General features: G+C 40.0%; 1 protein-coding gene across 2 annotated transcripts in view; it reads right to left on the bottom strand.

Annotated features, from left to right (window-relative positions):
• HARS1 (histidyl-tRNA synthetase 1) overlaps positions 1–12,648 on the bottom strand; it is an 824,052-nt gene that overhangs the window by 152,770 nt on the left and 658,634 nt on the right. For both annotated transcript variants that reach the window (XM_044069030.1, XM_044069029.1), the window contains one exon: positions 3,635–3,751. In XM_044069030.1, coding sequence (XP_043924965.1) covers positions 3,635–3,751 — 117 coding nt within the window. The remainder of the gene's footprint in view (positions 1–3,634; positions 3,752–12,648) is intronic.

The following is a 12,648-nucleotide window of genomic DNA, read 5'->3' as shown; positions in this document are numbered from 1 at the left end:
AAGAATGCAGGAGGCAATGAACCCCAAGGCTTATAGTATTTGCCTTGCACATAGCAGGGTTTTTGTGGCCACTTGCTTGAAGTAGGTTGTCAAATGAATTTGTTTCTCTGGCGCGAGGAAAGCCATCTGGGAAGTTGTATTCAAGCTTACTCCCAGGAATATAATTTGTTGACAGGGTACCAGGTGTGATTTCTTTTCGTTTATGGTGTACCCCAAACAAGTTAGCACCCTTTGTACAAAGGCCAGATGATTCAAAGGTATGTCCTGGCTTTCTGCCTGAATTAAACAATCGTCCAGGTATGGGTATATTTGAATATTTCTTTGCCTGCAAAATGCAATGACTGGAGCTAGGCACTTTGTGAATACCCTGGGCAAAGCAGATAAGCCAAAGGGCAGTGTAGAGAACTGATAGTACGTGTAGCCTGCTTTGAAGCGTAGGTATCTTCTGCAAGATTCCCTGATTAGGATATGCAGGTATGCTTCCTTTAAATCTAGTGTTGCCAACTAGCCGTCTTTGCCTAGCATAGGGAAAAACTGGTGGAGAGTCAACATCTTGAATTTTGGAATCACCAAAAAGGTGTTTAGAGTAGACAGGTCTAGGATAGGACTCCATGAACTGTCTTTTCTGGGTACCAGGAAAAGTTTCGAGTAGAAACCTTGTCCCTTTTCCTCTTCTGGTACCAACTGAATAGCCCCATGCTTAAAAGAGAAGGTACTTGCTTTTGGGCCTCTGCCCCCTGATTTGGGGGTAGATCTGGCCATCCGCTTGGTGTTGGTAACGTGTGGAAGTGAAATCTGTATCCCAGGGACACTATATTTAGAACCCATTTGTCCTGGGTAATGAGTTCCCAGTTCTTTGCATGAAGAGCAGTCTTTTCCCTCAAAGGGGCAGTTAGTTAGTTGAGAAGTGCTTGGAAGTTTTAAAAATAAGTCACTGAGACAGTTTACCATAGGGGGAGTTTTATTACTCCCAGATTTGGAAGTGGAGCCCCCCCCCCCCCCCACTGCTTAGTCCTGTATGTACCCTGGGACTGAAGCCTGGGAGCTCTGCTGGATCTGGGTTTGGACTGAGAAGGTCTGGAAGAGGCAGGAAAAGACCAATTCTTGGAAGGCCAATGCCTACTAAACCTTGAAGGTTGTACTTGTACAAAATCTTTAACAGTTTACATAGATTTTGCTTTTTCCTCCATCTTTTTAAGAACGTCTTCTGCCTTGTTGCCAAATAGGCGGTCCTGGTTTAAGGGAGCATCCAGTAATTTCGCTTTAACATGATCTGGCAAGGATTGCTCCTTAAGTCAAGCATGCCTTCTAAGTACACACCCAGTTACAGCAGCCCTGCAAGATGCCTGTAGAGAATCAAAATCACATTGCAAAGTATGTTTTCCAACTTGTTCAAATGAGTGCAGTAAATCCTGTAAATCCTTACTGTCAGCACAATTGGGAATCAACATCATTTTCTGTTTAAGCAATCGAATAATATGCTGCTGATACTTTAACATATGAAACTGGCAGTTTAAAGCCCTAATGGCCAAAGTTGCAGAAGTGTATACCTTCTTACCCCATCTATCCAGCGCCCTGGAGTCTCTATCAGAGGGGGTAGGATTTTTGGCAGTAGTAGCTTTAATACCCTTAGGTCCCTGTGAAATGAACTCAGGGTCTGCAGTAGGATTTTTAAAAAGGAACTTGTGAGAGTCCGGGACCCTGTAATATCTGTCAGGTTTTCTGGGAGCAGGAGGTAAAGAGTCAAGGGCCAAGCTAGATTCCGAAAAGGCATCATCAACAATGTCTAGTACAAGAGATATGGCTAAACGCCTGTGCTGGGGCAGTAGTAAGAAATCCCTAAGCCTCCTTTTAGAATCAGAGAAATCCTGACCTTCACAATGAAAATGCTCCCTGAGAGTATGCAAGGTTTCAGCAAAAGAGAATCCTCTGGGGGAGAAGCAGAGGGAATAGAGTCCTCAGCATCAGAATCCTCATAGGTAGATAAGGGTAAATCCTGGATATCAGAGGAAACAGAAAATTCAGAATCCTGGTCAGAAGTATTATAAGCAAATTCAGTCCTAGGTCTCTTAGACGGGGAAGGCTGGCTTCCCCTGATTAAAGTAATAAGGTCTTCAGCCATTCTTATCATTTGTTTTTTTAGGTATAGAGGCCTGACCATGCAGTCTGGGCGTCAGTTTTCTAGGCATGGTATGAGTTTTAGGCCTTGAAGAAGAAGATAGCATTGGTTTAATATGCAAGTCAGTAGGCCTGAATACACCCTCAGAAGCCAGTGCCTGCACAGCGCCTCCGGACCCATCCAAGGTAGAGACATCCGCAGGTGCCACAATTGAAGCATCTCGCGGCATACCGGACTCCGAACGGGTCTCAGTAGAGGTGTGCGAATCTGAAGTAGCGGGTATATCAGGGTCTGTGAAAGCACCTCAATGAGTACCAGTGAACTGGTGACTGACTTAGGAGAAGCATCGTCGGCAGTTTTGGACCTAGGCAGCCTGTCTTTGTCTTTATCTTTGCATTTTTTTTTGGAATGTCGGTAGTCGGAAGGCTTACCGAAGACATATCAGGATAATTGAACTGAGCACCAAAATATTTAGAAGCGAAAATATACAGACGACAGATAGTTCGTGGTTTAAATAAGACACAAAACCGACAGCGAGGTACGTCGTGGTCAGGGCCTAGGCAAGGATTACAGTACGAATGAAAATCTTTATGAGGTATTTGCTTTCCACAAGTAATGCAATTATTTACTTTTACTGACATCGGTTTAGAGCAAGAAAAAGTTTCCCTAACGGGGTACTTAGCTTTTAGTTTAGGACTTCGATTCTGAAAGTAGAAAATGAAAATTTCAGGAGTCGGCTGACCGGCACTTGCAAAATGCTTCTGCTTCGAGCACTGCATGGCAAGAAAGACTGATGTAATGGCATCGGCTGCATGTTTTATACCCCCTGACGACCTGACGTCACAGAAGAAGGGACAACAACCGATGCAGGACCCAAGACTTTGATAATCAGGTCGACTTGAGGGCTACTGCAAGCAGATAACCCAAATGTGATGACTGCAACAGTGAAACACAAAGAACATCGCATACATGTCACAACTAATGCCACTATACTGAGCTGTGATATCACAAAACAGTTGTCTTGTCTGTTCCCAGGTTTGCACTGCAGCCATACTAATCTACAGACCCGAGTTACCTGCAAAGAAAAAACACATTCCAACTGCCAGATCACTATTACACTTATAACATACAGCCCCATAATGGCTGCTTGGAGTAGCTAATTCACCTGTGACAATACGATGAGGCAGGATAATTGGAGTAAAAGAGACAGCTGCATGTGTGCACAGCTGGGGAAGAAGCACCAACCCTTGCTGGATTAACTCCCACTCAGACCTATTTTTGTGCATACATATCACAAAATTAAAATTAAATCAGGTCATAGGTACATCCTTTTGTAAAGTGTATTTTGCCAGTTTCTAGGCATTACATAATGCAAGTTTAAGTACAACTCCTATCTTGTGTTAAACCTGAAGATTTATTTTCCTGGCCTTCCTGTGGTGAGATGCTTTTTATGAGAAAAAATAGCAAGACAAGTTAACCTTTCTGGACATACAATAAAGGTACAAGCAAACCAACCTTGATCCCAGAATTCCACAGCTCTGTTACAAGCTTCATCCTTTCGTTCAGCAGTTTCTTTTGTGCAGATGCTACTAACACCTGGGTCTCTGTTGTCCGGATTTTTTCTGCAGAATTCTGGGGAGAGACAGAGGGATATTACATAGAGAACACATGAATGCCATTTTCCCCTGCATTTAAACCTGTTACTTGAATTTTTACTTAAAATTCATAGTAAACATTTTTACATGGTCGGATTGCAGGTCACTGCCTATATAAAATACATTTATGCAAAATGCTCATTATAATAGTAACTGATGCGTTTAGTAGAAAGACCATGCAATTGCAGTTCTCCGCAGTTAACTGTGACCAGCCCATAATGTAAACATCAATCAAAACTGAATTCATCAGTTTATACAATCACGAACCGACTTCCAAAATTACCTATTTTTCTATGTGGCATTTAATAAAACACTAAGCTCCTTGTCCTTCAGTTACAATAAGCTTATATAGGAATGTGGAGGTAAAACTTTTAAGAAACCCAAGGTAATAAAATAAATGGCTGAAGATCTGACACCACCTTTTCTTTAAGAAAAAAAATTTATTGTGAGGTCCACTTACCATGATGAATCTTTCTTCTGACATTGTGACCACTTCATCCATCCCATGGAGCCTTTCTAAGGTAATGTTTGTCACTGAATGATCTACTCGAGCCTAACACCGTCTGTAGTAATGTCCTTGTAGTTTTATCCCTCTGAGGAAAAGGCCCTTTTCCTCTTTAACCCTCCCATGCTGGATGTGTGATGGTGCTAAATCTAATGTAATGGTGTTTGCAACAAGCTTGCATTTCTGTGGCCTAGCATATCCAAACACCTCATACCACAAGGTGTTGGCAAGGCTAGCAGACAGACCTGTACCTTTCCCACAGAAAATGTGAGCACAACAAAGGTTTTCAGCTGGTGCTGCTGCCGACAAACTAATATTTTACATTTACATTTTAGATAGTTCTGGATTGTTTGCTTAATTTTATGCTTCTAAATACAGGTTTTATAAATCTTGCTACACAGAAACACCCATGGAACAGTATAAATTCAGACAAATTTACTTCATACTTAGAATTCAAGTTTTGAAGGGAAAAGGTATTTTGTTTAGTACCCTTACTAATCACTGCACAACTTCCACATGCTCCCCTAAATGCATTTCTTTACTTGACATTTGTTAACTGTGTTAATCCAACTGAGCCAGGGGCCCATTTTCAGCGGAGACCCGAGGAGAAATGCTCCAGAAGTATTACATATTTTTACAATAAAAATCAAATCAAAAATAAAAATACATTACTCCCAACTTACTCTCACCCACAGACTACTAAATAATCCAAATTACTGCCCATCCCTTCAAACTATAACAGAAACACACACCTCTACTCAGCTCTTTTAACATAGCGAGACAGTGTTTTAAAAGAGACTTGTACTAATGGAAAAAGTCCGGGCTACCGGACCTTTTTCCATTAGTATAAGTCGATTTACAACGTGCATGCTGGCCAATCAGCGTGCACGTTTTGGAATATTAATAGGGGGTCATGGTATAATAAATCTGTTAGCTAACAGACCCCTTACAAGATAAAAGATGTATTCATGCATATATTTTATACACACACACACATATATATATATATATATATATATATATATATATTTATACATATATATATATATTTATACATATGGTATGCATCTTTATGTATGTGTTTTTATCTTTTGTAGTAGTTTTTTGTAGTGTCTTTGCAGTATTTATGTAAAATATTTTTGTATTCTTTTCATATATCATCTAATTGCATATACCTGTATTATCTTATGCTCGACTGAAACATTTTATTGAGTGATTTATTCTTAATTGTTGTTGGCTTATCATTGGATTGCATGAATTTAAATGACAGGAAATGCAATGAGTTTTTGTCTGATGAAGCAGCTCTGTCTGCGAAAGCGCTCCCTCTTTTTACTACTGAAATAAATTTGTGTATCATTTTATCATCTGTGGTCTGGTCTCTTCTCCTGTTTTAATTCACTTTAGTTAGGTTAAATAACAATTGACAGGTCTAAAGAATATCACACATGAAGTACATACAATCAGAACAAACATTCAATCGAATTTTTTTTCTTTTTTTAAATAAAATAATATATATATATATATATATATATATATATATATATATATATATGAATGTTTATGCTATGAAAGTGAGGGGAGAGGGAGGTGTAAAGGTATATGTGGCAGGTACAAGGAAGTAAAGAGTAGAATAGAGAAAAGGAGTTAAAGTTGAGAAGAGGCTAAATCAAGTGGGGGTTAGACAAGGGCAGGACCCTGTACTCTGAAGAAAAAATATTAAGTTATTTTTTGAACAGGTGTTTTTGATGAATGCTTCTTATGTTTTGAGAGAGTGAGTTCCAAGCATGTGCAGCAGAGTATTTGTAGAGGGACTTTCCTGTGTTTTTACTGAGTTTATACATGTCAAAGAGGTGTTTGCTGGAAGTACGAAGGTGATGATGGGGGTTGTAGTAGGAGACTAGACAGGAGATGGAAGGCCAGGAAGAGGGGTCATTCAGGATAGAGTGTGTAATGTGAAGTTGGGGTAGAAGTAGTTGTTTAGAGAATTCTGGCCATTGGAGTGATTTAATGGCAAGACAGTGGTGGGATTTATAGGGGATATTAGAGGCAAACCTGGCTATTTTGTGATGTTTGTTCTACTTTAGTGATAAGTGAAGTTTCAACATTAGTAAGGACAGGGGGAGCATAGAGAAGACAAGGTAGAAGAAGGGACTGAGCGAGGGAAGGTTTGGAAGAAGGTGACAAAGTTCTGCTTGTGATAGAGAAGTCAGAGTTTCTGGTGGGTCTTTTTTATACATTGGATAGGAGAGTATCGAATTTTATTTCATCATCAACAATTACTTTTATACAATGGATAAGAGAGTATCGAATTTTAGTTCATCAACAACTAGTACTCCAAGTAGTTTGATATGGGGTTCGGGTTTGATGATGGTGTTATTAAGAGAGGTGATAGAGAAAGAGGGTTTGTGCAGGGTGAATGTTTTATGGAAGAAGAAAAGGAGTTTAGTTTTTTTGGATTTAGTATTAACTGGTTATCAGAGAGCCAGGTTTTGACAGAGGTGAAGGTTTGTTGAGTGAGAGCTAGGTGTTCAGGTATGTTGTGGGCAGAGGTGATAAGGGTGGAGTCATCAGGATATTGTAGAAGTGTAGAGAGGTTAGTAGAAGAGTGAAGTTTGTTAGTGCATATGTTGAACAGAAGAGGGCCTAGAATCGATCCTTGGGGAATTCCAGTATTTACAGAGAGGAATGGAGAGAGGACAGTTTGCCAGCAGATAGATTGCTGCCTGCTGGAGAGGTAGCTAGAGAACCAGTTGACGGAGGAGGAAGAGAGATGTAGATCAGAAAGTTTAGTACGGAGTTTAGAGTGAAAGACAGCATCAAAGGCCTCTGAAAGATCAAGGAATAGACAGGAGATGAGCAGGTTATTGTCACAGGCTTCAGCTAATGAAAGATCAAGGAATAGACAGGAGATGAGCAGGTTATTGTCACAGGCTTCAGCTAATGATTGAGTAAAGGAGAGTAATACAGTAGCTGTGCTATGGTGGGGTCTAAACCATGTTGGGTAGGAGTAAGTTGTCAAAAAGGTGTTTGATTAACTGAGCATAGATGCACTTTTCTAAAACTTTAGAAAGGGGGAAAAGGACAGCAATGAGTCTAAAGTTAGAGGGATCTGCAGAGTTGCCGCTTTTGTGAAGAGGGATTTTATAAAAGGATTTCCAGATATCTGGGACAAGAGCCTCAGCCATGAAATATGTATAGACAGGGTAGGCGATGGATTGTGCAGCTATTTTTAGGAAGTGGGAGGGTAGTTGGTCAGCAGAGGGGGAGCAAGGCTTAAGTTTATTTAGAAGAGATTTAATAGTGGTAATTGGGACTGGTTGGAAAGAAAATGTATTGGGAAAGGTTTTGTTAAGAGTGAGATGTACTATTTTGTGTGACATTTTGGATAGTTTCTATAAAATAGTTGTTGAGGAGAGTGGCAGTTTCAGTGACAGTGTTGTGCGGAAAAGGGTTGGGAGTAGTGGGTTTACCTGGGTGCAGCAGGTTGTTGATGGAGGTCCAGAATTTTTCTGGATTTTTGTGAGGGCTGTGTTGGTTAGAGGAAAAATAAGCTCTCTTACCTTTGACTAGTTTTTTGGTCTGGTTTCTGAGTTCTTTGTATGTCTGGAGTAAGGGAGGGGATTTATTTTTAACCCAGAATTTCCAAGTGCCATCTCTTTTGTGCATGATCAGTCGGGTTTGTTTTGTAAGCCAGGGGGCATAGTTGGATTCAATTCTGATTTTTCTAAAAGGGGCCAAAGAAAGTGTGAAGGAAAATCTTACTGAAGGACTTTATAACCTCAGTGAGACGGAACTGGTGTAGGAAGGACCGACTGTTGCCAGATAGTTTAGAGTTAAAAGTGTCTGGGTCAAAGTGGTTGAGGTTTTGGCATATTCTGTAAGTATGGTCTTTGGGAAAATGTTGGGATCCAATTTAATCTTTTTGTCAGCTTCATTAACAACAGCACTGACTTCCTTGAGTTCAAAATGAAACACTCATCCTCAGTCATAGATTTCTTGGATGTCAAGATACGTTTACATCCAACTCAAGGTCTCTCTACTGGGGTGCATAGGAAAGAGACCTGGCAAAATCATTTCTTACACAGGCAGAGCATACATCCAAGACATATTTTTGATAACATCTTTGACAACCAAATCTTAAGAGTCTCAAGACTATGTACTGATGAGGAGGAATTCTTGGAAGAGCAATCCAATCTACGTAGATATTTGAAGGATAGGGCTTACCAGGAAAATAATTTTCCACCAGTTTCACAGGTGTAAACCTATAGAAAGCAAAGAGGTCAACCTTATTACTCAGAGAGGTCTGAACAATCTTCACGAAGACAATCTAATAACACAACACCTCAACAACTTAGATGTATGCTCACTTACAGTTCAGACAATCGACAGGTCTGTGAAGTGATCAGGAAATTTTGGCCGATTCTGACAGCGGATGATAAAATAAAGAACATCGTTGGAGAGAGACCCAGGTTTCTCTATAAGAATAAAAAGAATATCAAGAGATTATTATGCCACAAAGATGGCTTTAAACGTGGTGGTCCACTATCAGACCGCAAAGGTACTTTTAAATGCTGCAGATGCAAAGCTTGTCCTTATCTAGATAATAGTAATACTTTTCTCCAGCCAGTATCTGGACGTAACTTTCATTTCGATGTTTATGCTGATTGTACTACTAGCCATATTATCTATTTGGGTACCTGTCGCAAGTGCCAAGCTTTCTATCTTGGTAAAACTGACCAACGATTAAAGGATCGTATTCTACGACATGTCAGAGACATTGATCAGAAAGTTCCACATAGTGCCTTAGCAGCACACGTATTGGTCCATCCTACGCATAATTTCTTGTTCAAAGCAGTGGAAGTGGTCACCCAAAACATCAGGGAAGGAGATGTTCATAACAGGACAGAATTGAGAGAGATCTTTTGGATCAACAATTTTAGAGCCAATCAACCCCCAGGTCTTAATACAATAGTACCTCTCAGACCTGTTCTAAAATGTAGAAGAAACCTACCAAACATTAATACATGATTCTAGCATTTTTAACATTGAACTACATTATAGGAGACAAATCTCCACTTTGAACATTTATTTTTGTCCTGTGCCTCTAAGAACACCAAAGACAATTGGCTACCAGCTCTTGATTGCGTTTCTTTTATAAACAGGAAGAGCTAACCACACTTTTATACGATCTGAAGAAGGCATCTGCCGAAAGCGCTTATCATTTGGACAATTTCATCAGCTTTTTACACTCCAGTGAAGTATATGTTTTTGTCAGCTTTGCTTACAAAGCATCTATTAACTGTGTTTTAACAACTTGAAGCCTGAAGTTATGGATGTTAATTACTAGGCTAATTATTTCAGCATCTCAGTGAAGCTTGCATTTTGTCAGCTTCACTTTTTAAGTTTTCAATAAATTGAGTTTTAACAGCCTGAAGTTTGAAGCTGTGGATGACAACTGCTTGGATACTTAACTTTTTTCAGTTCACCATATTCTAGTGAAGTTTACATCCTGTCAGCTTCACTTTTAGGCAATTAATAAATTGTGTTTTAACAGTCTGAAGCCTGAAGCTGTGGATGACACCCAAGGTCTTTTTACTTTATTCTGTAAGTATGGTCTTTGGGAAAATGTTGGGTGAATCTATGAATAAAGGTTGGGGAGTAATCATTTAAAGAGTGTGGAAGTATGCCAGGGTTATGGTAATGGTTGAGAGATGAGGTAAGAATCTAGTCAAGGATAGGTCCAGAAGGGTAGTTTTTGTTAGTTCTAGTGGAGGTAGAAATGTGTTGGTGAAATCCATGGAGGTTGAGACTATGGGTAGGGGATGAGGGGGACAGTTTAGACCCGTCTATGTTAACGTTTCCAAGTATGATGGTTTCAGAGGGGACATGTTCAGTGAGCCAGGAGAGAAAGTTCTCTATGTTTGGAATATTATTGCCGGGGGGAATGTATACAGACACTATGGCAAATCTTTGTGAGATTAGGTGACAGTTAATGATAAAAACTTCTGCAGGTGAGAAAGATGGAGCACAGATGGAGAGAGGGGACAGGTTTTGTAGTTAAGAGTAGATGACAACCACCGCCCTAGCTTATTGGTTCTATCCGAGCAAAATACATTGTAGCCTGGAGGTAAGATTTCCAAGTAGAGAACGTGTGGTTTAAGCCAGGTTTCCGATAGAGTAAGGATGTGGGGAGATGAATTAGAAATCCAAAACTGCAGTTCTGTTATTTTATTCACAACGTTTTGAATATTTAGTGAGAAGATTTTTAGTGATTTAGGTGGGGTGTGGGGGAGAGGTTAGTGTTGAGGTTTAGTGCAAACAAGGAGTGGGAAGTCCTGGGTTGGATGTCCCCATCCAAGAGAAGTGTGTGAAAGCACATGAGAATATAGAAACATATGTTCAAATTAGAAAGATATCTAGGTTTCCAACTAGTGGGGAGAGATGAGCTAGAAAAAGTGGTAATTTTGAAGAGGTCATATGGTGAGACTAAATATGGGTGGCAGAGTGGGTGCTGAGAGTATGAGGGAGGGTGGGAGAGAGGGGTTGAAAGCAAAGTGAAGTATGGTAGGAGGCTGTTAGTAAGAGGAAGAAGGGAAAGGAGATGGAGAGATAGAGGTGCCACATAAGACAGAGAAGAGAGAGGGAATGAGTAGTAGATATGGCTATGTAGAAGTATAGGGTATGAGAGTGGGAGCGGATGGTTCAAGATGAGAGTAGGAGTATGTGGTAGGGAATGGGTGGGACTAGGAAGGGTATGGGGTAGGTACTGAGGCTATAGGGGGGAAGAGAGTGTAGAAGGAGTGGATGTCAAGGGGAAAAGGTGTTAATTATTTAGAGTGGCTGATTGGGTGGAGGAAAAGAAGGGGTGTCGTGTAGAGAGTATAAATGTAATGAAAGAGGGGGTGGGTGGGAATGGGGTTGGGGTAAGGGAGTGGAGTGAGCCCGAGGGTAACGAGGGAGAACAGAGCAGGTTAGCCCAGCTGGAAGAGGTGAGTGAATCAAGAAAAAACAAACAATCAGGTAGATTGAAATGATGGTAGTTTGAATGTAAGCTATACGCTGCCTTACTGGTATCACAGGTTTTGGGAGAAAATATGTATATTACGAACAAAAGACACTTTTAGTCTTGAGTGTATATTAGTTTCCTTTTGCATCAGATAATAGCTTTTACTAAACGGAGATATATTAGGACTACCGAGGTATCTTAAGGGAGAATTACATTAGGAGAACAAGAGTGGGGGGAGGTTATGAACCAGGACTTGCTGTGAGATGAATAATTGCTGTGAGATGAATAAAACAATCAACCAGCTAGCCCAGATCAGTACCTAAAGGCATCTGTTTATCTATGTGAACTCAAAAGCAGATGTAGTAGAGCATCAGGGAGGTAGAATATAAAATAAATGTAAAGCTTTGGGAAACTGTATATATTTGTTACAATAAACGGGAGAATAAAATATAAGAAAAAATAAATGTAACATACAAGATAAATAAAATATAAGAATATAAAATAAATACAAAGCTTTGGAAAACTGTATATATTTGTTACACTAAACGGGATGAAAAGGTGTGTGTGGGGGGAAGGGGTCCAGTAGTATGCACAGCAGAAGAATCAGTAGGACTATCACAGAGAGAATATTATAATAGACCTACAGTGCTCACAGTCTGTCGATAAAAGTAGGACTTGCAGTAGATTTTACTGGTTTGTAGAGGGTACCGCTCTCCGTGTTCTTGTATGCAGGCAGTTGCTTCAGTTTTTTTTTTTTTTGGACTTTTGAATGTGGTTAAGGGACTGTAAGGACAGAAAGAAAGAGAGAGAATGTTAATATGAAGCCAGAAAAGGGGGTAGGTGAAGTAAAAAAAAGTGGGCATAAGAGACAGACATGAAAATACCACAATTTAAGTAGTTTAGCTAAACAGTACTTAGTCGAATAAATTAGTTAAGGAAAAGCAGTGATAATAAGAAAGTCACCCTGTTTAGTAATATGAAATTCAGTTTATTGCCACCTTATTTTTCTCCCTCTCACAAGAATATTGCTTTACAATACATGTTATAACATCATTTTCAGTCACAGTGAAAGCTGTTTAAAGCTTGAAGACAGAAACAATCCACCATTCTCCTTAACCTTCAGTCAAGGTTTATGTGAAGAGACAAGTAAGTAGGGAGAGATGGAAAGAGATGAATCAGTAATAGTAACAGGTAAGTGGGGTTCAGAGCTCTCTCAACCATCTATGTGTCAAAAGATGCCCCATCATCCAGGCCCATGACATTAAATGATGAAGCACTAACTGCGACCTAGGCAACCCACATTTGATTAGAAATGGTTCTGATGGAGTGAGTGGGGAGGAGAGAGGAATGATGAGGTGCACCT

The sequence above is a fragment of the Protopterus annectens genome, chromosome 4.part0 (genome assembly GCF_019279795.1).
Source record: "Protopterus annectens isolate FY-2018-M chromosome 4.part0, PAN1.0, whole genome shotgun sequence".
NCBI lineage: Eukaryota > Metazoa > Chordata > Ceratodontiformes > Protopteridae > Protopterus > Protopterus annectens.
This window is presented reverse-complemented; position numbering and strand designations above follow the sequence as displayed.